Here is a 25,978-nt window from a genome sequence, read left to right as displayed (position 1 = left end):
TCCCGGGTGTCGGACCCCCGCCGATCAGAAGCTGATCATCAGTGTAAACAAACTGCAGAGCCCCTTTAATTAAAAATCTCCTATTGTTTTGTGTCTCTTACTCCTGTTAAGTTATGTGTCTCCATGGTAACAGCTTATTAAGAAAAGAAAATAGCACTGCTCACTGAATATATTCAGAATAAGTCCCAGTGGCGGTGGTGCCAGCGGTGTTGGGTCCAAGCCCGACAGGCCCCCGATGATCCGTAGGAAAAATTTATAACCACAGCACTCTCTGTCTTCAGTAGTGTATAGTTTATTCACCAACTGCTTGAGAAAGACTCTGTGAAGTCGAAACGTCGCACAGTTGGTGAATAAACTATACACTGCTGAAGACAGAGAGTGCTGCGGTTATCAATTTCTCCATGTTAACAGATCACAAACAGATTTTTAATAGTCCGATTCTGTCGTCATGCTTCAACTCATCTCTCCACTTCTTGGTTTGTGTCCAGTATTGCTGCTCAGCTCCATTGAAGTGAATGGGGCAGAGTCTGAAGGTCAGACAGAGATCAGGTCAGGCAGCAGAGAATCAGAGTCAGGAATTAGGCAGACAAATGGAACATAACACCTTAACATAGGGGAGGGTGCCTTAAATACTTAGAGACAACCAGACATATTCTGGGGAGGAATTAAGGTGTGTACACTGGCCTTTTAAGGGCCATAGGGAGTGCGCATGTGTGCCCTAAATACATAAGTTGCTTAATTCAGACATTTGGGCTAGATTTCATTGCCTTTTAAAGAAAAAAATATTGTGATGGAGGTCCTAGTGATGAGACCTTCATGACTACCTTCACCCTGTCTTTGGATTGACGTTTTCTGGTCGTTATAGTCTATGTGCGATAACAGGAAAAGTAACGTATATGTTTTTCTCTTTAAATGCTGCGCCTGGAAAGCTCTGAAGGTAAATTCAGTGGGAGAGAAACAATTTCATTTGTGGGATAAATGTGACATCTGGGACCATCTGAACTGTGGGTTGTGCCTCTTTCTTGTAGATTTATCAGGAAGATAATATGCAGTCTTCATGGATGCAGAATTCCTTGCATGTCTTCTGTGCCATCAGTGGGACCGCAGCTGAATGAGCTACTCCCGGGAGCCAGAGAAGAAGACCGAGCCTTACATTCATCTATCTCAGGAATAATCTGGCATGGACTTCTAAGCTCATGTGGATTTTAACGAGAGCTTGTCCTGGCGCCATAATAGAATGTACCTGCTGAGATTCCATAATGTCAGTGGTGTTAGGTTATATTCATTTTGATTGCACTGTACTGTATAGGCTTCTTTAAAGTTGTACATACATATGTAGCAGTGCTGGTTATGTCGGCACAGCTGATAGTGGCACCATGTTGTGCTTGGCCTGTAGTTATCCAAGACTGCAGGTAATGTGGTGTCTTAAAGGGTTTGTCCAGTGGGGCAAAATTCTTTAGAAAAGGCTCAAAGTGTTATAAAAATAATAAAATAATGGATACCCACCCTCACCACTCCCACACTGATCCCATTTTGATGCTTACTGGGTCCGTGTTGAACCACACTTCCTGGTCCTGTCATAGAAAATGTCTGAAGATTCCTCCTCAGACAAACGCCACCCACAGCAGTGACCAGGGGCGGACTGGGAACTTAAAGTGGCCTTGGAAAAAATACTAGAAGTGGCCCCGTTTTTTAGTTGGGTCCAAATTTATGGAAGGCAGGGCCAGCAATATCATATTGTGGCACATTATACCACCCAACAGAGTCAAATACCACAGTCCATCACAAAATACATCCCCAAAAACTTCCAATGGCCAGCCGTGAGGAGGGCTCAGGTGCCCCCCTGGGCATCAGCCCACCGGGAAATTCTCCTGTAATGTCTATGGCCAATCTGCCCCTGACAGTGACCCACCTCAGCCAGTGATTGACTGAGCAGGCATTTCTTGTGTATCAAGATGAAACCAGGAATTAGAGACCAGCAGAGACCTGTACGCATTGGAATGTGCGTGGCAGGGATCAGTGAGGGCGGGTATGCCTTCTTTGTTTAACTTTAAACCCTTTCTAAAGAATCCACCTCCCACCTCAGCCTTAAAGGGGTTTTCTGAGACTTTTACAATGATGACCTATCCACCCGGGATCCCACCGATTACCTATTTGAGAAGGCACAGGTGTTTGCAATAGTGCCATGGCCTTCTCTCAGCTGATCAAGCTGTACATTGCACAGTATAGAGGCTGTACTTGGTATAGCAGCTCAGCCTCATTCACTTCTATTGGGCTGAGCTGCGCCTAGGCCAAGTGACCAATGAACGTTACGTCACATTGCCTAGAGAAGGCTGCAGAGCTCCCATGCCTTCTCGAACAGCTGATCAGCGGGGGTCCCGAGGATAGGTCATCAGTAGAAAAGTCTCGGAAAACCTTTTTAAATTATGAGAGTGCATACAAATAAGAAATCTAGCTCTGCTACATCTGTACAAAGAAATAATCAGGAGTATTCCCTAATTTTTACAGCTATTTAATTAAAGGGCACATTTTTAATAGAAGAAACAATTTTGTGAGTTGGTCCAATACTCCTAAGACTTGATCCTATCATTTCTTCTTGCATTGATTACACTGGGCCCCAGTGAGTCCACTTATTTATAACTGGCGTCAGTGTGGAGGAATTTAGGGTGCATTTACACCAACAGATTATCTGACCAATGGTGTGTATAACAAAGGATCTGTGAGTGTGCACGGCCATTTGACCAATGATTGGTCAGGAAATCTGTCAGATGATCTGTTGGTGTAAATGCACCTTTAGTGTCGGCAGGTGCCTGGGCCCCTATAATAAAGTGCTTGGTGTAGATACTGTATGTGCAACATGCAAGTGCCTGAATCATTTTCTGTGTAAACAGTCTGATGAATATGGTCATTTCAATTTTACGTTTTCGAGATTGTTTTCATAACCGTATTTATTTTACCAGTGCGTGTGGACCTCCCGGCTTGAAGAACAAGTTGCTTAGATGAGGTGGCCGTAAATAAATTAGGACATTTTGAGATTACGTCATATGATGAGATATGTCACCATGTACAGACATCCTGACTTATGCTGCCTGGAAATAAGTATATACTCCTGGTATAAAGTAATTTATTAGCTGATACACATTGCACAGTATTTATCCATCCTGCTCTGTTTATAGTGCATCTATCATTAGACAGAATTTGTGCCAAAATTTTGGTCTACAGGAAGAAAAAAGGACATTTGTGCAGTATGTCTACCATGATGTGTCAAATCTATCACACAGCATGAGCCACTGTGATAAATTTGGCACGGCTTCTGCCTTTCTCATCTAGTTTTAAGCTGACAAAATTGAAGACCCCCCCCTCATCGTTACATCTATTGCTGGACATGAGCAGGCGATGCATGACACAGGGATGCACGCGCAAAGTAGCTATCCTCCAGGCGGAAGAAAACTGTCTCTCTAGCGTTACTTATAGGGCGGGTGACTCTGGTTATGTCATGTTTCAAGTGTCTTTCATGGGTCAGACGTTGACTTTCAGTTAAGATTTCTACAGATATCACTGGAGAGACAGTGTTCTTCCAACTGGAAGAAAGCTAATTGCATTTTTCTTCCCAAGGAACATTGTGATACTTCCTACACTAGTTGGATCTCTGCAAGTTGTACCAGTACCTTCTAAGAACATGGACTCCGCAACAGCAAAGTGAAAACCCTTGTGTCGTGCACCAAGCCACAGAGTTATAGTTTAGAAAGGAGTGTTCCTTTAGCAGTTGTCATCTAAACATGTCCTTGAAAAGCAGCACGTCTGTAGAGATTTTTTTTGTATGGCATATTAACAACCAATATATGAATAATCTATGTATTTTTTTAAATAAAAAAACAGGTGGATGATTTTCTAGATGTCATTTCTTTAAGTCATTCCGTGTATACTAGTTCCTATCTTGGCTTTTTAAAGGTGTTGTCTGGTTTCCTATATTAATGACCTACCAACTGATCGGTGGGGGTGCAGGGAGTCGGACCCCCGCCGATTCGTCACTGATGACCTATCCCGAGGATAGGTGATCAATATAGGAAGCCGGACAACCCCTTTAACTTCCCCTTTGGACTTTTAAGATGGCAGAGAGTCTCAGTTTGGGATACGACCACATCTGGTGGAATTTCCACATTTGTTGCAGATTTTGCTGTGGATCTGCCGCAGATTTCACTATGCAAATGTTGAAGTCTGCACTATAGATTAGATATATACTTACATTTTACTTTATTATAAATATATTCCGAAATACCTTTCATTAGTTACAATGGCTTTTGTCTAGGGAGCAATAATTAGGAGAAATAAAATGGCCATCGTCCTATTAATACACACAAAACCTGTCCTAATCACACAGCAGTTACTTCACAACACTGAGCTAAAGAGCTGCCTCATCCTCCTTTCTGCTCTGCTTTTCAGGGGTTATGATGAATAAGAACTTTAGCTGAATCTCTGTGGGAATAGAGTTCATGAAGTACATATGGAAGCCTGGTAGCCTGATATAACACATTTCATAGGCGGGCCGCCTTCTTCATCATATACCTGATATCTGAGAAAGAAGGCGGCCCGTCTATGAAATGCATTATATCAGGCCACCAGGTGTCAATATGGTTTTATGTTGTTCTTTTCGTTTTTTTTAAAGAATGAATTTTAACTCCCTTTTGATGACAGCGCCCTGCTTTATTTCTTCTGGTCTTTTTTCTACTGTAGCTAGGTCTCATGTTCATCATATCACAGTCCTGTTTTTGTCCCACCTGGCAAAGGTTGTACAGATCTTAATCATTATAACATCAATCAGCTCATTCAGTGAAGATATTTAGATTTTGATTTATCTCATTTATGTGGGTAGTGAACCTCTTACCTGGAGGGTTTTCCCCAATTCATAAATCATATTTTTCCAAGTGTCTATTTATAACCTCTCTAAGCTCTTATTCAAAATAATTACAATTTCTTCACAAGGTCATTATTATTTTGTCTTTTATATTAATATTACTTTACAGAAAATGTGCTTTGTTTAAAGAGGTGTTCCGGGACTTTGCTATTGATGACCTATAGGTCAAAGGGGTTGTCTCACGTCAGCAAATGGCATTTATCATGTAGACAAAGTAAATACAAGGCACTTACTAATGTATTGTGATTATCCATATAGCCTCCTTTGCTGGCTTGATTCATTTTTCCATCACAATATACACTACAATCCAGTAGCAGTGGCTGTGCTTGCACAATATATGAAAAAGCACTGGCCTCTTTGGAGGTCAAGGTCCAAGGCGTGCACATAGCCTGGCACTTTTTTCTATAATGTGCAAGCACGACCACTGGATTGTAGGGTGGTCGTAACCCTAAAGTTTAAACAATAGTACAATTTAATTTTCCTATCTCACACACACAAAGGATGGAGAGGTCCACTGAAGGACAAGGTCCAGTCTATCTCTGCTTTCAGAGATTTAACCCCTTTAGGACACAGCCTTATTTCACCTTAAGGACCAGGCCATTTTTTGCAAATCTGACCAGTGTCACTTTAAGTGGTGATAACTTTAAAACGCTTTGACTTATCCAGGCCATTCTGAGATAGTTTTTTCGTCACATATTGTACTTCATGACACTGGTAAAAGGAAGTCCAAAAAATAAATTTTTATTTATAAAAAGGTGGAAGAAAGTTTTATTCTCTGATGAGAAAAAATTTAACCTTGATGGTTTCCAACATTACTGGCATGACAAGCAGATCCCATCTGAGATGTTTTCTACGCGCCACAGTGGAGGGGGCACAATAATTGTCTGGGGTGCTTTTTTCCTTCAGTGGAACAATGGAGCTTCAGGAAGTGCAGGGGCGTCAAACGGCCGCTGGCTATGTCCAGATGTTGCAGAGAGCATTTCTCATGACTGAGGGCCCTCGTCTGTGTGGCAACGACTGGGTTTTTCAACAGGACAACGCTACAGTACACAATGCCCACAGGACAAGGGACTTCTTCCAGGAGAATAACATCACTCTTTTGGCCCATCCTGCGTGTTCCTCTGATCTAAATCCAATTGAGAACCTTTGGGGATGGATGGCAAGGGAAGTTTACAAAAATGGACAACAAGTCCAGACAGTAGATGGCCTTCGTGCGGCCGTCTTCACCACTTGGAGAAATGTTCCCACTCACCTCATGGAAACACTTGCATCAAGCATGCCGAAACGAATTTTGGAAGTGATAAACAATAACAGCGGAGCTACTCATTACTGAATTCATGTTTGGAAGTTGGATTTCTGTTTTGGGGGGGTTTAGTTTTTTTTTGGAGGTGTGGTCCTAAACTTTTGATCAGCTGAAAAACAGCCTGTTTCAGTTTATTCGTTGTTTTCATTAAATTGAATGCTCAAAAAATGTTTTGTCTCACTCCCATTTCTTCTTGTTGCATGTTTAATCCCTTTACAATGCATTCCAATACTTCTGCATTGGAATGCATTGGCTGTATGAGTAATACAGTGTGTATTACTCATACAGCTTCCGGCCTGTGCGATCCAGGGGGCTGGATCTCACAGGCTCATCACCGGAAGGCAGCGCAATGCCTTTTTTTAGGCATCGCGCTGCCTTCCATGCCATCGGGTCCCCCCTACAGACGCATGGGGACCCGATGGCACGCCTGATCACCGCCGCAACCACAGGTAAAAACCTCAAACCGCAGGTCTTAATTGACCTGCGGTTTGCGGCGATCGCCGACACGGGGGGGGGTCACGGGACCCCCCCGCGCATTTAGCCAAGGTGCCTGCTCAATGATTTGAGCAGGCAACGGGTTTCGATCACCGCCCGGTGATCAGAACTATACATGACGTACCCGTATGTCATGTGTCCTTAAGTACCAGGACAACATGCCGTACCGGTACGTCATGTGTCCTGAAGAGGTTAAAGGGGTTCTCCACTCCCTGCTTATTAGAAGGGTCCCGGGAACCTAAACAGATTATAAATTGTTCTCCTTTTGAGACCCTCGATCAGCTGTAATCCGTGAGAGAATCCTGGTAGCAAGTGTTGCATTTCCCTACAGCGCCACCACAGGAGAAACTGAGCATTACAAAGTGCCCATTCACATCATGAAAAGAGAAATTGTACTAGCCCCCACCCTTCTCATCCCCCGGTTTTATAGAGCATATACAATGTTTTTTCTACACTTGACAATGAACCATAATGAACAACCCTAATAATTCTAGCACATGTTATATACATACATGCATTTTGTCTCCCCAGGTCCAGTGCCTTTCCAAATTCCGGGGAATGTGAAACAAGTTTAGGAGAAGGCTCTGCTAGGGTTGGGCTATATCAAAAATATTCCTACAATAACAATATTAAGAAATGTATCGTGATAATGATATATATTGCGATAAATACTTATTTTGAAGAAAAAAAACACTTGGGGCCACACGGAGACATTATAGTGTATGGGGTGGCGGGCCACAAGGAGACAGACTGTATGGGGCTCACAAGGAGACATTATACGGTATGGGACACACAAGGAGACATTATACTGTATGGGGCCCACAAGGAGACATTATACTGTATGGGGCCCACAAGGAGACATTATACTGTACGAGGGTCACAAGGAGACATTATACTGTATGGGGCCCACAAGGAGACATTATACTGTATGAGGGCCACAAGGAGACATTATACTGTATAGGGCCCACAAGGAGACATTATACTGTATGGGGCCCACACGGAAACATTATACTGTATGGGGGCTAAAAGGAGACAATATACTGTATGGGAGCTACAAGGAGACATTAAACTGTATGGCGGCAACAATGAGACATTATACTGTATGGGGGCAACAAGAAAACAGTAAGTTGTATGGGGCCACAAGGAGACATTAAACTATATGGGGGCAACAGTAAGTTGTATGTGGGCAACAAGGAAACAGTAAGTTGTATGGGGGCAACAATGAGACAACCCCCCCCCCCCTTCTTGTGCCCCAACATTGTCATCCTGCTTCTACCCCCAATACTGCACCCGCTATGCTCTCCAATGCCCACAAACGCTATAGTGCAGAAATAATAGTGCTAAACAGATAGTCCCCCTCCCAATAACTCACAGACTGCCCTCAGTAGTTAAGCTCAGGGGCGGAGTGGGAGCTTAACCTGTTGCGGACACATGACGTACCGGTACGGCATGATGTCCCGATACTTAAGGACACATGACGTACCGGTACGTCATGTGTAGTTCCGATCACAGCCGCCCGGTGTGCGGGCACCCGGGGGAAACCTGCGGTTTGCGGCATTTACAGGTTGCGGCGGCGGTGCCATCGAGTCCCGTGCGGCTGTAGGGGGGACCCGATGGCATGGAAGGCAGCGCGATGCCTTCCTTAGGCATCGGCGCTGCCTTCCGGTGACGAGCCTGTGAGATCCAGCTCCCTGAATAGACACTGTATTACTCATACAGCCACTGCATTCCAATACAGAAGTATTGGAATGCATTGTAAAGGGGATTAGACCCCCAAAAGTTGAAGTCCAAAAGTGGGACAAAAAAATTAAGTGAAAAAATTAAAAAAAAAGTCCCCCCCCCAAAAAAAATTTAAAATTTCAAGTAAAAATAAACAAAAACTTCATTTTCCCCAAATAAAGTTAAAAAAAAATTGCTAAAAATTAGGGGGGGTGGGGAAAGTAGACATATTAGGTATCGCAGCGTCCGTATCGACCGGCAGATGAACACCGTAAAAATAAAAATAAATAAAACGTGTAAAAAAAGCAATTTTTGGTCACCTTACATCACAAAAAGTGTAATAGCAAGCGATCAAAAAGTCATATGCACCCCTAAAAAATAGTGCCAATCAAACCGTCATCTCATCCCGCAAAAAATGAGACCCTACCTAAGATAATCGCCCAAAAACTGAAAAAACTATGGCTCTCAGACTATGGAAACACTAAAACATGATTTTTTGGGTTTCAAAAATGAAATAATTGTGTAAAACTTACATAAATAAATAAAAAGTATACATATTAGGTATCGCCGCATCCGTGACAACCTGGTCTATAAAAATACCACATGATCTAACCTGTCAGATGAATGTGTAAATAACAAATAAAAAAAACGGTGCCAAAACAGCAATTTCTTGTTACCTCGCCTTACAAAAAGTGTAATATAGAGCAACCAAAAATCATATGTACCCTAAACTAGATTCCAACAAAACTGCCACTCTATCCCGTAGTTTCTAAAATGGGGTCACTTTTTTGGAGTTTCTACTCTAGGGGTGCATCAGGGGGGCTTCAAATGGGACATGGTGTCAAAAAACCAGTCCAGCAAAATCTGCCTTCCAAAAACCATATGGTGTTCCTTTCCTTCTGCGCCCTGTCGTTTGCCCGTACAGCGGTTTACGACCACATAAGGGGTGTTTCTGTAAACTACAGAATCAGGGCCATAAATATTGAGTTTTGTTTGGCTGTTAACCCTTGCTTTGTAACTGGGAAAAAAAAATATTAAAGTGGAAAATCTGCCAAAAAAGTTACATTTTGAAATTATATCTCTATTTTCCATTAATTCTTGTGGAACACCTAAAGGGTTAACAAAGTTTGTAAAATCAGTTTTGAATACCTTGAGGGGTGTAGTTTCTAGAATGGGTTTATTTTTGGGTGGTTTCTATTATGTAAGCCTCACAAAGTGACTTCAGACCTGAACTGGTCCTTAAAAAGTTGGTTTTTGGAATTTCAAGATTTGCTTCTAAACTTCTAAGCCTTGTAACGTCCCCCAAAAATAAAATGTCATTCCCAAAATGATCCTAACATGAAGTAGACATATGGGGAATGTAAAGTAATAACTATTTTGTAGGTATTACTATGTATTATAGAAGTAGAGAAATTGAAACTTGGAAATTTGCAAATTTTTCCAAATTATTGGAAATTTTTATTTTTATTTTTTTAAATAAAAATAAAAATTTTTGACTTAATTTTACCAGTGTCATAAAGTACAATATGTGACGAAAAAACTATCTCAGAATGGCCTGGATAAGTCAAAGCGTTTTAAAGTTATCACCACATAAAGTGACACTGGTCAGATTTGCCAAAAATGGCCTGGTCCTTAACCTCCTCCCGACCGCCTAACGCAGGGATGCGTCCTGCGGGCGGTCGGTTTGTTCCTCCTAGACGCATCGGCACGTCATCTCGCGAGACGCGAGATTACGCGCATAGCCGGCCCACACATGCGCAGTGCGGGTCGGGAAAAGTTACAGGAGAAGTTCGTCACCAGCCTGCCAGCCAATGATCATTGCTGGAAGGTTGGTGACTTTTAAAAAATCAAATCACAAGCCATTTAACACATTATATTTATAAATATAATGTGTTAAATGGCTTCTGTGCTCCTCTGCTGATCCTTTTCGTCGGTTGGTCCCAGCAGAGAGCACATATCACTGTGAGTACACCAAGCACAACACATTTAGCCCCAGATCACCCCCCCATCACCCCAATTAACCCCTTGATCACCCCTGTCAATCACTAGTGAAAGGGAAAAAAGTGATCAGTGTAAACTGTCACTTTTTTTTTCCCACCAGTATTGACTGTTAGGTTTAGATTAGTTTAGGCCCCTTTGGTAGTTAGCTTCAGTTAGCGCCCAGCCCACCGCAGTCACTGATTCGCTGATTAGCGTATCGCTAATCAGCATTGGTACTTTTATAGTATCTGTAGCCATGCATGCCCAAGCCATCACACTGCCTCCGCTGTGTTTTACAGATAATGTGGTATGCTTTGGATCATGAGCTGTACCATGCCTTCGCCATACTTTTTTCTTTCCATCATTCTGGTAGAGGTTGATCTTGGTTTCATCTGTCCAAAGAATGTTCTTCCAGAAGTGTGCTGGTTTTTTAGGATGTTTTTTTGCGAAGTCCAATAGAATGTGTCGGCAGATGTGCCTGGGCCCCCCAACCACACATATAGAAATAAACATAGGCCATAGGTAAAGATTAATACAATGAGGTGTGGCAGCAGAAGGGACCCCAATTTGTCATCTTCCCCCAATCCTACAGGGAGAGGAAAGGGTGATCAGTCGCATCAAAGATAGGGGAAACCCTTCAGATACTGTGGTGCGTATTAATGTCCTCTTAATGCTCCTACATAGTAATTTTTGCCCCTTTGTGCCAGCACACAGTAGTAATATCCACATTGTGCCCCCTCCACAGTAGCTATGGACAAATATGTACCCCATCGCAGTAGTTATGCCAGATATCTGACCCCTCACAGTAATTATGCCCAGATATGTGCCCCTCACAGTAGTTATGCCCAGATACAGTCAGGTCCATAAATATTGGGACAATGACACAATTCTAAAATTTTTGGCTATATACACCACCACAATGGATTTGAAATGAAACAAAGAAGATGTTCTTTAACTGCAGACTGTCAGCTTTAATTTGAGGGTATTTACATCCAAATCAGGTGAACGGTGTAGGAATTACAACAATTTGCATATGTGTCTCCCATTTGTTAAGGGGCCAAAAGTAATGGGACAAATGGCTTCTCAGCTGTTCCATGGCCAGGTGTGTGTTATTCCCTCATTATCTAAATTACAAGGAGCATATAAAAGGTCCAGAGTTCATTTTAAGTGTGCTATTTGCATTTGGAATCTGTTGCTGTCAACTCTCAAGGTGAGATCCAAAGAGCTGTCACTATCAGTGAAGCAAGCCATCATTAGGCTGAAAAAACACAACAAACCCATCAGAGAGATAGCAAAAACATTACGCGTGGCCAAAACAACTGTTTGGGACATTCTTAAAAAGAAGGAATGCACTGGTGAGCTCAGCAACACCAAAAGACCCGGAAGACCACGGAAAATAACTGTGGTGGATGACCGAAGAATTCTTTCCCTGGTGAAGAAAACACCCTTCACAACAGTTGGCCAGATCAAGAACACTCTCTAGGAGGAAGGTGTATGTGTGTCAAAGTCAACAATCAAGAGAAGACTTCACCAGAGTGAATACAGAGGGTTCACCACAAGATGTAAACCATTGGTGAGCCTCAAAAACAGGAAGGCCAGATTAGAGTTTGTCAAACGACATCTAAAAAAGCCTTCACAGTTCTGGAACAACATCCTATGGACAGATGAGACACTTGTACCAGAGTGATGGGAAGAGAAGAGTATGGAGAAGGAAAGGAACTGCTCATGATCCTAAGCATACCACCTCATCAGTGAAGCATGGTGGTGGTAGTGTCATGGCGAAGGCATGTATGGCTGCCAATGGAACTGGTTCTCTTGTATTTATTGATGATGTGACTGCTGACAAAAGCAGCAGGATGAATTCTGAAATGTTTCGGGCAATATTATCTGCTCATATTCAGCCAAATACTTCAGAACTCATTGGACGGCGCTTCACAGTGCAGATGGACAATGACCCAAAGCATACTGCAAAAGCAACCAAAGAGTTTTTTAAGGGAAAGAAGTGGAATGTTATGCAATAGCCAAGTCAATCACCTGACCTGAATCCGATTGAGAATGCATTTCACTTGCTGAAGACAAAACTGAAGGGAAAATTCCCCAAGAACAAGCAGGAACTGAAGACAGTTGCAGTAGAGGCCTGGCAGAGCATCACCAGGGATGAAACCTAGCGTCTGGTGATGTCTCTGCGTTCCAGACATGGATGTAGGCTGTAATTGACTGCAAAGGATTTGCAACCAAGTATTGAAAGTTTGATTTATTCTTATTATTATGTCCCATTACTTTTGGTCCCTTAACAAGTGGGAAGCACATATGCAAACTGTTGTAATTCCTACACCATTCACCTGATTTGGATGTAAATACCCTCAAGTTAAGGCCTCATGCACACGACCGTTTTTTTTTGCGGTCCGCAAAAACGGGTTCTGTAGTTCCGTGTCCGTTTTTTCTTCCGTGGGTCTTCCTTGATTTTTGGAGGATCCACGGACATGAAGGAAAAAGTCGTTTTGGTGTCCGCTTGGCCGTGCGGAGCCAAACGGATCCGTCCTGACTTACAATGCAAGTCAATGGGGACGGATCCGTTTGACGTTGACACAATATGGTGCAATTGCAAACGGATCCGTCCCCCATTGACTTTCAATGTAAAGTCAGGAGTCCCTATTATACCATCGGATCGGAGTTTTCTCCAATCCGATGGTATATTTTAACTTGAAGCGTCCCCATCACCATGGGAACGCCTCTATGTTAAAATATACCATCGGATTTGAGTTATATCGTGAAAACTCAGATCCGACAGTATATTCTAACACAGAGGCGTTCCCATAGTGATGGGGACGCTTCAAGTTAGAATATACTAAGAACTGTGTACATGACTGCCCCCTGCTCTCTTACAAGGGGATGTGATCCGCACAATTAACCCCTCAGGTGCCGCACCTGGCATTGGTGGCCAGTGCGGCCCCCCCTCACTCCCTCCCCTGTATTACATTCATTGGGGGCCAGTGCGGCCCCCCCTCCCTCCCTCCCCTGTATTACATTCATTGGTGGCCAGTGCGGCATCCCCTCTCCCCCCCTCCTAATTAAAACCCCCCCCTCCATCATTGGTGGCAGCGGAGAGTTCCGATCGGAGTCCCATTTTAATCACTGGGGCTCCAATCGGTAACCATGGAAACCAGGACACTACTGCAGTCCTGGCTGCCATGGTTACTTAGTAATTCTAGAAGCATTATACTTACCTGCGCTGTCTGTGACCGGCCGGGCGCTCCTCCTACTGGTAAGTGAAAGGTCTGTGCGGCACATTGCTTATAGCACAGACCTGTCACTTACCAGTAGGAGGAGCGCCCGGCCGGTCACAGACAGCGCAGGTAAGTATAATGCTTCTAAAATTGCTAAGTAACCATGGCAGCCAGGACTGCAATAGCGTCCTGGTTGCCATGGTTACCAATCGGAGTCCCAGCGATTAAACTGGGACTCCGATCGGAACTCTCCGCTGCCACCAATGATGGGGGGGGGGATTTTAATTAGATGGGGGGGGGGAGGGGAGGCCGCACTGGCCACCAATGAATGTAAAACAGGGGAGGGAGGGGGCTCTGCACAATTAAGGGGTTAATTGTGCGGATCACAGCCCCCTGTAAGAGATCGGGTGCTGCCAGGCGGCAGTCATGTACACAGTTCGTAGTATATTCTAACTTGAAGCGTCCCCATCACTATGGGAACGCCTCTGTGTTAGAATATACTGTCAGATCTGAGTTTTCACAAAGTGAAAACTCAGATCTGAAAAAGCTTTTATGCAGACAGATCTGCGGATCCGTCTGTGTGAAAGTAGCCTACGGACGCGGATGACAATCTTGTGTGCATCCGTGTTTTTTCACGGACCGATTGACTTGAATGGGTCCGTGAACCGTTGGCCGTCAAAAAAATAGGACAGGTCATATTTTTTTGACAGACAGGAAACACGGATCACGGACGCGGATGAACAACGGTGCATTTTCAGAGTTTTCAACGGACCCATTGAAAGTCAATGGGTCCGCAGAAAATCACGGAAAACGGACACGGATGCACACAACGGTCGTGTGCATGAGGCCTAAAGCTGACTTAAAGCACATCTTGTTCGTTTCATTTCAAATCCATTGTGGTTGTGTATAGAGCCAAAAATGTTAGAATTGTGTCGATGTTCTAATATTTATGGACCTGACTGTACGTGCCCATCACAGTAGTTATGCCAGATTATTTGCCCATCACAGTAGTTATGCTAGATTATGTGTCCTTCACAGTAGTTATGCCAGATTATGTGCCCCCTCAAAGTAATTGTGACAGATTATGTGCACCCTCACAGTATTTATGCCCAGATATGTGCCAACTTCACAGTAGTTATGCCAGATATGTGCCCCCCTCACAGTAGTTATGCCAGATTATGTGCCCCCTAACAGTAGTTATGGCCAGATATATGCCCCTCACAGTAGTTATGGCCAGATATGAGCCCCCTCACAGTAGTTATGGCAGATATGTGCCCCCTCACAGTAGTTATGGCCAGATATGTGCCCCCTCACAGTAGTTATGGCCAGATATGTGCCTCCTTTACAGTAGCTATGCCCAGATATTGTCCCCCCTTCACAGTAGTTATGGCCAGATATGCGCCCCCTCACATTAGCTATGTCCAGATATGTGCCCCCTCACAGTAGTTACAGTCATGTGAAAAAATTAGGACACCCTTTGAAAGCATGTGGTTTTTTGTAACATTTTTAATAAATGGTTATTTCATCTCCGTTTCAACAATACAGAGAGATTAAAGTAATCCGACTAAACAAAGAAAACTGAAGAAAAGTCTTTTCAAGATCTTCTGTAAATGTCATTCTACAAAAATGCCTATTCTAACTGAGGAAAAAGATAGGACACCCTTGCCCCTAATAGCGAGTGTTACCTCCTTTGGCTGAAATAACTGCAGTGAGACGGTTCTTGTAGCCATCTACCAGTCTTCGACATCGGTCTGAGGAAATTTTACCCCACTCCTCAATGCAGAACTTTTTCAGCTGTGAGATGTTTGAGGGGTTTCTTGCACGTACAGCCCTTTTCAAGTCACCCCACAGCATCTCAATGGGATTCAAATCTGGACTTTGACTTGGCCATTCCAGGACTCTCCATTTCTTCTTTTTCAGCCAATCTTTGGTTGATTTACTAGTATGTTTTGGGTCATTGTCATGTTGCATGGTCCAGTTCCGCTTCAGCTTTAATTTTCTAACTGATGGTCTCACATGTTCTTCAAGCACCTTCTGATACACAGTAGAATTCATCGTGGATTCTATGATGGTGAGCTGACCAGGTCCTGCTGCAGCAAAGCAGCCCCAAACCATGACACTTCCACCTCTATGCTTCACAGTTGGTATGAGGTTCTTTTCTTGGAATGCTGTGTTTGGTTTACGCCAAACATGTCCTCTGCTGTTGTGTCCAAATAATTCAATTTTGGACTTATCTGTCCAAAGAACATTATTCCAGAAGTCCTGGTCTTTGTCAACTTTATCGCTGGCAAATGTCAGTCTGGCCTCGATGTTTCTCTTGGAAAGCAAAGGTTTCCTCCTTGCACACCTCCCATGCAAGTTAAACTTGTACAGTCTCTTTCTGATTGTAGAGGCATGTACTTCTACATCAACAGTAGCCAGAGCCTGCTGTAGTTCTCGAGATGACACTTTAGGGTTTTTGGATACCTCTTTTAGCATCTTGCGGTCTGCTCTTGGGGTGAACTTGCTGGGGCGACCAGTCCTGGGCATGTTGGCAGTTGTTTTGAAAGCCCTCCACTTGTAGACTATCTTCCGGACAGTGGAATGGCTGATTTCAAAATCTTTTGAGATCTTTTTAAATCCCTTCCCAGACTCATAGGCTGCTACAATCTTTTTTCTGAAGTCCTCTGACAGCTCTTTTGCTCTCACCATGGTGCTCACTCTCACTTCAACAGTCAGGAGCACACCAAACTAAATGTCTGAGGTTTAAATAGGGCAAGCCTCATTCAACATGCAGAGTAACGATCTACTAATTATGTGCACCTGGTGTGATATACCTGTGTGAGATCTGAGCCAATTTAAGAGGGAATACATGTGAGGGTGTCCTATCTTTTTCCTCAGTTAGAATAGGCATTTTTGTAGAATGACATTTACAGAAGATCTTGAAAAGACTTTTCTTCAGTTTTCTTTGTTTAGTTGGATTACTTTAATCTCTCTGTATTGTTGAAACGGAGATGAAATAACCATTTATTAAAAATGTTACAAAAAACCACATGCTTTCAAAGGGTGTCCTAATTTTTTCACATGACTGTATGTCCAGATATGTGCCCCCTCACAGTAGTTATGTCCAGATATGTGCCTCCTTTACAGTAGTTATGCCCAGATATTGTCCCCCCTTCACAGTAGTTATGGCCAGATATGTACCCCCTCACAGTAGTTATGTCCAGATATGTGCCCCCTCACAGTAGTTATGGCAGATATGTGCCCCCTCACAGTAGTTATGGCCAGATATGTGCCCCCTCACAGTAGTTATGGCCAGATATGTGCCTCCTTTACAGTAGTTATGCCCAGATATTGTGCCCCCTTCACAGTAGTTATTGCCAGATCTGTACCCCTCACATTAGCTATGGCCAGATATGTGCCCCTCACAGTAGTTATTGACAGACATATGCCTCCTCACACAGACCTGTTGAAATGAACAGGTCAGGATTCAGTCTGGATAATATGCATTTACACTGGCGCTGGATGCGCTGAAGTTATAGAGAGGCTGGCGCCTCTTCATAACATCAGCAGAAACACTTCCAGTTTAGGGGTTATTAAGACCGGTGTCTAAAACACTGGTCTTAATAAATGACCCCCTGCATGTCTGGGCAACACTTTTAACCCATTTACACGACACGGACCATATGTATTTTATGATCTGCAAATTACGGATGACGCCCATGTGCCATCTGCATTTTTTTGCAGACCTATTACCTAGCCTGCATGTTGCGGACCAGTATAGGACATGTCACATTTTCTATCCTTTGCGGAACAGACATACGGATGCGGAAAGCAAATGACTTCCATGTGCTTTCTGCATCTGTATGTCCGTTCTGCACAAGATGGAAAATGTGACGTGTCCTATATTTCTCTACAAAATGCGGACTGCAGACCCATTTAAGTTAATGGGTTTGCAAAAATATACAGATCACATATGGACGGCATACATATCTTGCAGATCCGCGGACCGCAAAATACATTGTTAATGTAGCCTCACAGTATGTGGGTAAGGGACAGTCACAGGAGGGCCAGAGGAGGACAGGTGAGGTAAAAAACAACAACATACCAAGTCAAGTTCAGTGTCTGGCAGAGACAGTGGTCACTGGGGCAGCCTCCGGTCCTCACTCACTTCCTCCTAAGTTGCTGCAGGCCTCACACACTAAGCACCAGAAGCGCTAGGAGAGGACTGCATGTGGGCGGGGCTACAACCAGGGGCGGGGCTACTGACATTACCAGACGGGAGGCGGAGCTACGACACAGTGAAGTGGCTCAGCACAGGCCTGGCTGACGCTGCCCACTACACAGCAGGACTGAGCTGTATGGGGAATGGGGGGGGGGGGGGAGATCGCAGATGCAGCTCAGAATGTGCTGCCCTGGCCCTGATCCTCAGAGCTGCGGACGCAGTACGTCCTGAGACTGAAGTCAGATAGTAAGGTGGGCCCCTTCTACATGCTGGATGGTGTGATGATGAATGGTGAAGCGGGGAGCGTGCGTCCTGTAGATGCATGGACAGCTTAATTGGAGGGCCCCCTCCCACGCTGGGCCCCTGTGCAGCTGAACCGGCTGCACAGGCGGTATGTCCGCCCCTGACTCTCTCAGTAAAGTAATACTACCTGATATAACTTTTAAACCTTTGCCCCTCTAATTTAAAACTATGTCCTCTTGTAGCAGTTTTTCTTCTTTTAAATATTCTCTCCTCTTTTACCTTGTTGATTCCCTTTATGTATTTGAAAGTTTCTATCATATCCCCTCTGTCTCGTCTTTCTTCCAAGCTATACATGTTAAGGTCCTTTAATCTTTCCTGGTAAGTTTTATCCTGCAATCCATGTACCAGTTTAGTAGCTCTTCTCTGAACTCTCTCCAAAGTATCAATATCCTTCTGGAGATATGGTCTCCAGTACTGAGCACAATACTTCAGATGAGGTCTCACTAGTGCTCTGTAGAGAGGCATGAGCACCTCCCTCTTTCTACTAGTAATGCCTCTCCCTATACACCCAAGCATTCTGCTAGCATTTCCTGCTGCTCTATGACATTGTCTGCCTACCTTTAAGTCTTCTGAAATAATGACCCCTAAATCCCTTTCCTCAGATACTGAGGTTAGGACTGTATCACTGATTTTATATTCTGCTCTTGGGTTTTTCCGCCCCAGGTGCATTATCTTGCACTTATCAACATTAAATTTCAGTTGCCAGATTTTTGACCATTCCTCTAGTTTTCCTAAATCCTTTTCCATTTGGTGTATCCCTCCAGGAACATCAACCCTGTTACAAATCTTTGTGTCATCAGCAAAAAGACACACCTTACAATCGAGGCTGTCTGCAATGTCACTGATAAAGATATTAAACAATATGGGTCCCAGAACAGATCCCTAAGGTACCCCACTGGTAACAAGACCATGGTCTGAATATACTCCATTGACTACAACCCTCTGTTGTCTGTCCCTCAGCCACTGCCTAATCCATTCAACAATATGGGAGTCCAAGCTCAAAGACTGCACTTTATTGATAAGTCTTTTATGTGGGACAGTATCAAAATCCTTACTAAAGTCCAGATAAGCGATGTCTACTGCATCTCCACCATCTATTATTTTAGTCACCCAATCAAAAAAATCAATAAGATTAGTTTGACATGATCTCCCTGAAGTAAACCCATGCTGTTTTTTATCTTTTACTCCATGGGATTTTAGAGGTTCCACAATCCTATCCTTAAGTATGGTTTCCATTAATTTCCCCACTATTGATGTCAGGCTTACTGGCCTATAGTTGCCCGATTCCTCCCTACTACCTTTCTTGTGAATGGGCACAACATTTGTTAATTTCCAATCTTCTGGGACGACTCCTGTTACCAGTGATTGGTTAAATAAATCTGTTAATGGTTTTGCTAGTTCACCGCTGAGCTCTTTTAATAGCTTTGGGTGTATCCCATCAGGCCCCTGTGACTTATTTGTATTAATTTTAGACAGCTGACTTAGAACCTCTTCATCTGTAAAGACACATGCATCAAAAGATTCATTAGTCTTCCTCCCTAACTGAGGTCCTTTTCCTTCATTTTCCTTTGCAAAAACTGAACAGAAGTATTCATTGATGCAGTCAGCTAGTTCTTTATCTTCTTCCATATACCTTCCTTCTTTTGTTTTTAATTTGGTAATTCCTTGTTTTAGATTTATTTTTTCATTTATGTATCTGAAGGATGCCTTATCACCTTTTTTCACTGACTGGGCTAATTTCTCTTCTGCCTGTGCTTTAGAAGCTCTTATAACTTGCTTGGTGTCTCTCTGCCTAATCTTAAAATATTTCCCTGTCATCCTCGTTTTTATTTTATTTTTTATTTTTTTCTTGAGGCTTAAGAGTGACTTGCACCGTACAGTGAACCCTCTGTATTTACTTTCATGCAGTCTTCTCTTTATGGTAGATTTGGATATTGATACGCCTACATCCTGGAGAGTGTTCACTTGGTTGGCTGTTGTGAAGGGGTTTCTCTTCACTGTGGTAATTATTCTGCAATCATCCACCGCTGTTGTCTTCCGTGGGCGTCCAGGTCTTTTTGCATTGTTGAGGTCACTAGTGCTTTCTTTCTTTCTCAGGATGTATCAAACTGTAGATTTTGCCACTCCTAATAGTGTAGCAATTTCTCGGATGTTTTTTTTCTGTTTTCGCAGATGAAGGATGGCTTGTTTCACCTGCATGAAGAGCTCCTTTGACCACATGTTTACTTCTCAGCAAAATCTTCAAAATGCAAGCACCACACCTCATATCAACTCCAGGCCTTTTATGTGCTTAATTGAGAATGAAATAATGAAGGAAATGCCCACACCTGCCCATGAAACAGCCTTTAAGTCAATTGTCCAATTACTTTTGGTCCCTTTAAAAACAGGGTGCCACATGTAAAGGAGCTGAAACTCCTAAACCCTTCATCCAATTTTAATGTGGATATCCTCAAATGAAAGTTAAAAGTCTGGACGTTATGTCCATTATGTAACTATAACTTGAATATGTTTTAGTAAACAGGTAATAAAAACAAAATTTGTGTCAGTGTCCAAATATATATGGGCCTAACTGTATATAATGTTCTCCCCCTCTAGTATAATGCCCCCATATATAATGTTTTCCTCCGCCCCCCCCCCCCCCCCCCCCGGTAGTATAATGCCCCCAATATATAATACTCTCTCTCCCACCACCTGGTATTTCCTCCAGTAGTTCCATACATTGATCTATTTAAAAAACAAACAAACATTATACTCATCTCCAGGGCTTGAGTTTCCTGGCGCAGGCGGTCCCAATGACATCAACGCAACCTCCTGCGCTCGGTCACAGGCAGCGCGATTACTTGGTCATGTGCCTACAACATTGCGCCGTGCGTGCTCCCTCAAAAGAGGTTGCAATGATGTCATCGTGATCACCTTCGCCGTTTTAATGCCTAAAAGGCTTCAAACTGCTGCCCCCCTGACTCATGGCAGAAGTAGGCGTGATGTCACAAAAATATAGCGATAAGATACGGCGATATCGCCAAATCACCGTGGTTTATTAAACATGCCAGTAAATTGCCTAACACAAGGCTTAGAATGTTCACATGTGCCCGCATTTCTAAGAAAAATTATGTTTTAATATATGCAAATGAGCCTCTAGGAGCAACGGAGGCGTTGCCATTACACCTAGGGGCTCCGCTTTCTCTGCAACTCAGCGCACCCCTATGGACAGGGGTGGACTGGGAACTTAAAGTGGCTCTGCAAAAAACCTAAAAGGGACCCCTTGTAAATTTGAAAGAAGGCAGGGCAACACAAATAGGAGAGGACAACACAAGTAGATGGGACCTGCAAAATCAGTGCATCACAAAATACTGCTGAAGCAGCACAACCACATTGCAGCACAAAATCAATGTCCTGAGGATAGCGATACAGCTGAATTCAGGAGGGCACCTGTGGCTGCCGGCCAAGTACCTTATGTATCTAGCATTAATTGCTTGCTACTGATTATGTGTCCAGCTGGCAGCCGTGAGGAGGGCTCAGGTAGCCCCCTGTGCATTGGCCCACCTGGACATTTCCCTGTAAGGTCTATGGCCCTCTCCGCCCCTGACTTTATTGACTGGACCAGGCAGTGTAAACGTGATCATGCCTGGCCCTGTCAATCAAAGAGCAGAGAGAGCAGAGCCTCTAGGTGTAACAGCAACGCCCCCATTGCTCCTAGAGCCTCATTTGCATATATTAAAATATTTTTCTCAGCAATGCGGGCACATATGAACATGGGACCAACACAGATGCCTTCAGCTGCCAAGCGCACATGTAACAGGTCAGCCAGGATTATAGGTGCAAATCTGCTGACAGATGTCCTTTAACAAAATAATCTTCAACACTTTCAGATCTTATATTGGTCATTTTCTGATGACACATTCCTTTTAAACATTTTTTAACACAAACACTTTAGGGCAACTGTGGTTTTTGTGGTGTTTTTTTGCACAGAGTTTTGATGCAGATTTTTCCTTTGTTTATATTTCCAATTCCTTCCAAATCCACTTCCACTTCCACTTTGGCTGAAAAAACTGCAGGAAGATCTTCCTGAAAATCCTCCTGCAAAAACAGTGTGAATTTGTCCTTCCCACTAGCATTCTCTTCATGCCGTTTTTCCTCTACAGAGAAGATTATATGAAAATGCCTGCAAAAACAGCAAGAGCTCCAGCGTGTTGCATTTGTGAAAAGAAACAATACAAAAAAAGCCACCTAATGAATAAAACGACAGTAGCAAAAAACCTGCATTTCATATTTCTTGTGAATATAGGACGATATTTATGAGATTTTGTAGAAGTTGGGATTTTAGTAGCTCTTATTTCACACAGACCTTCAGCTAACGTCTGGAGGTGGATTTTTTACTGCAAAAAAGTGTCACTAAAAATCTGTGTGAACGCAGCCTACGATCAAAAAGACCATGAGAAAATTCATATATGTAATAAAACACATCATAAAAATTATCAAAATGTATCAACAAAAGCTACAAGAAAACATATACAAAAGAGGAAGACAGCAGCACTAGGCAAAGTATTCAAAGTATGGTGAAAGCAATCCAGATCTTGATTAACCCTTTGGATACCGGAGGTTTTTTAGTTTTTTTTCTTCCCTATTTTCTGTGAGCCATAACTTTTTTTTTTCGGTCACATAGCTGTATGAGGGCTTATTTTTTGCGGGACAAGTTGTACTTTCTAATGCCACCATTAATTATGGCATAACATGTTGTGGGAAGCGGTAAAAAAAATTCGAAAAAAAAACCGCAATCCCTCATCCGTTTTATGGGTTTTGTTCCCGGAAAAACTGACCCATGCCCTTCATTCTCTGGGTCAGTATGATTACAACGATGTCTAAATAGTGTAAAAATAAATGTAAACTTTGAGACTTTTTTTTTATTTTTATTATATCACCATATTCTGACCCCCCATAACTTTTTTTTATACTTATGTCTACTGAGCTTTTAATTGTATGGGCATTTTCAGTCGCGGTGATACCCATGATGTTTATAGTTATTGTTATTTGGGCATTTGTTTTTTAATTATACAGAAAGGGGGGTGATTTAAACTTATATATTTTTTATCATTTATTTTTTTGTGATCATTATGTGCCTCATATATGAGCTTATTACATTCTTATTTTATTTTGATTTATCAGGAATTTATTATTAGCCTATTTTGCTCACTTCTTATCCTGCCTGCCATCTGGTGGCCAAAATAAGAATTGCAGTTTGAATACTGCTAGCTTACTCAGTTAGGCTGCGCTCACACGGGGCGAGATTTCCGCGCGGGTGCAATGCGGTAGGTGAACGTATTGCACCCGCACTGAATCCGGACCTATTCATTTCAATGGGGCTGTTCAGATGAGCGGTGATTTTCACGCATCACTTGTGCGTTGCGTGAAAATCGCAGCATGCTCTATATTCTGCGTTTTTCACGCAACGCAGGCCCCATAGAAGTGAATGGGGTTGCGTGAAAATCGCAAGGATCCGCAAGCAAGTGCGGATGCGGTGCGATTTTCACGCACGGTTGCTAGGAGACGATCGGGATGGAGACCCGATCATTATTATTTTCCCTTATAACGTGGTCACTTCGGTCATCACATGATCTTTTACCATGGATGGATTTTTTTTTTAACCCCTCCAGCGCTAGTTTACTATGCATTCTGTATTCAGAATGCTATTATTTTCCCTTATAACCATGTTATAAGGGGAAATAATACAATCTACAGAACACTGATCCCAAGCCCGAACTTCTATGAAGAAGTTCGGGTTTGGGTACCAAACATGCGCGATTTTTCTCACGCGAGTGCAAACCGCATTACAATGTTTTGCACTCGCGCGGAAAAATCGCGGGTGTTCCCGCAACGCACCCGCACATTTTCCCGCAACGCCCGTGTGAACCCAGCCTTAAGCTACCAGTATTCAGCACAACTATCTATGCCAACTGTATCAGTGTCCTGAGAAAAACAATACAGTTGACTTCAGGAGGACCGTAATTAAGGCCTCGTGCACACGAACGTATGCCCTCCGAGACATACGGTCCATGAGCGGGCCATATGTCCCGGAGCGGCATTGATCGTGCATACGGGAGTACACAGCATCATAGATTACAATGATGCTGTGCACGTCGGGCTGCCCGCGGGGCTAGGGGCTATTGCAATCTATGATGCTGTGTACTCCCGTACGCACGATCAATGCCGCTCCGGGACATATGGCTCGCTTATGGACCGCATGTCTCGGAGGGCATACGGTCGTGTGCAAGAGGCCTAAGGCCTAGTTCACACGAACGTGTGTGATCCGTGGCCGTATTGCGGGCCGCAATACACGGCCACAGTTCCATGTGCATTCCGCATCACGGATGCGGACCCTTTCACTTTAATGGGTCCGCAAATCCGGAATTGCGGAACGGCCGCACGGAACGGGACCCCTCGGAAGCACTACGGAGTGCTTCCGTGGGGTTGCGTCCCGTACTTCCGTTCCGCAAAAAGATAGAACATGTCCTATCTTTTTGCGGAACGGGCGGATCGTGGACCCAATAAAGTGAATGGGTCCGCGTTCCGATGCGGCTGACCTACGGCCGGCGATCGTGCATTGCGGCCCACAATTTGCGAGCCGCAGCACGGGCACGGGTCACACACGTTCGTGTGAACTCGACCTAATGCTGAGAGCATCAGATCGTTATGAACCCGGCCAGTAGCTGTGAGGAGGACTTGGGCGGCCCCCAGGGCATTGACCAACTGGGGAATTTCCCTGTAGGGTCTATAGCCAGTCCGCCCCTGAAGTTCCCTTGGAAAAGATGCTGGCCCCTATGTGTTAGCCGGCTGAACCAGACTTTCCAATGCCAGTAACAGCCTTCACAATTCAGAGCTGAAGATGCCTCTTGAAGCTTTATGGCATATCCACAGGATCCTCAGTCGCTTTCCTATAGAAATTTCTTAAATAGGTTTTCTTAGGTTAAATTGACATGTAGTTTTTTTGGAGGAGGTTTTGAGGCAGGTTTTTTAGCCACAACCAAAAGCGGATTTTTAATGAATTGGAAATATAAAGGAAGGACATCTACTTCTCCATCCCCCTGGATCCACTTCTGGCTTTGGCTGAAAAGTCTGCAAATCTTCCTCCAAAATACTCCATGTCAAGCTGCCCGAGTTTTTTGGAGGATGTTTTGAAACAGATTTTCCTGCAGGTTTTTCAGCCAAAGCCAAAAATGAATTCACCAGGAAGAAGTATGAGCCCTTTATATTTCTGGTTCCTTTCAAAACCACTTCTGGCTTTGGCAAAAAAAAAAAAAAAAAAAACACCTGCAAGAAAATCTGCCTCATCCAAAAAAATCTGTGTGAACCTGCCCTAAGACCTCTTTCACATGAGCGACGCAGATTGTGTCAGGATCTGTTCAGGGAAAAATTGATGGTTTTGCAGACAAGTTCAATCTGTTTTTTTCTACAATTGCATTCAGTGTGTGCATTTTTTCCGTCCGGATTGCTTGCATTTTTCACGCGTGTGAAGAAAAACGGAAGAATAACAATCTACATCTCCCAGCCGCCATCAGCGAAAAACGCATTGCATCCGGATGTCTTCCGTTTTTCACACAAGCCCCATTCACTTCTATGGGACCAGAGCTGTGGGAAAAACGCACAATAGTGAACATGCTGTGATTTTTCCTGAACGCAGTGATGATCAGTGAAAAAAACATGTGTACAGAACCATGGAAATGAATGGGTCAGGACTCAGTCCGGATGCAATGCGTCCTCTACACACGTTCATGAAAGAAGCCTAAGGCCCCTTTCACACGGGCGAGTTTTCCGGGCGGGTGCAATGAGTGAGGTGA

At 43.6% G+C, this 25,978-nt stretch overlaps 1 protein-coding gene and 1 long non-coding RNA gene across 3 annotated transcripts in view; both read left to right on the top strand.

Annotated features, from left to right (window-relative positions):
• Nucleotides 1-1,748, top strand: part of DOCK11 (dedicator of cytokinesis 11) — a 291,743-nt gene extending 289,995 nt beyond the window's left edge. For both annotated transcript variants that reach the window (XM_040406100.1, XM_040406099.1), the window contains one exon: nucleotides 1,029-1,748. In XM_040406100.1, the coding sequence (XP_040262034.1) occupies nucleotides 1,029-1,115 (87 nt within the window). In that variant the 3' untranslated portion in view covers nucleotides 1,116-1,748. The remainder of the gene's footprint in view (nucleotides 1-1,028) is intronic.
• An 85-nt stretch (nucleotides 1,749-1,833) lies between these two features.
• Nucleotides 1,834-25,978, top strand: LOC120977930. The gene is made up of 3 exons (XR_005774011.1): nucleotides 1,834-3,536; nucleotides 6,304-6,308; nucleotides 25,929-25,978. It is a non-coding gene; the product is annotated as an uncharacterized LOC120977930 (long non-coding RNA).

The sequence above is a fragment of the Bufo bufo genome, chromosome 8 (assembly GCF_905171765.1).
Source record: "Bufo bufo chromosome 8, aBufBuf1.1, whole genome shotgun sequence".
Taxonomy (NCBI): Eukaryota; Metazoa; Chordata; class Amphibia; order Anura; family Bufonidae; genus Bufo; species Bufo bufo.
Note: the sequence above shows the minus strand (reverse complement) of the source record. Positions and strands in the feature narration are given on the sequence as shown.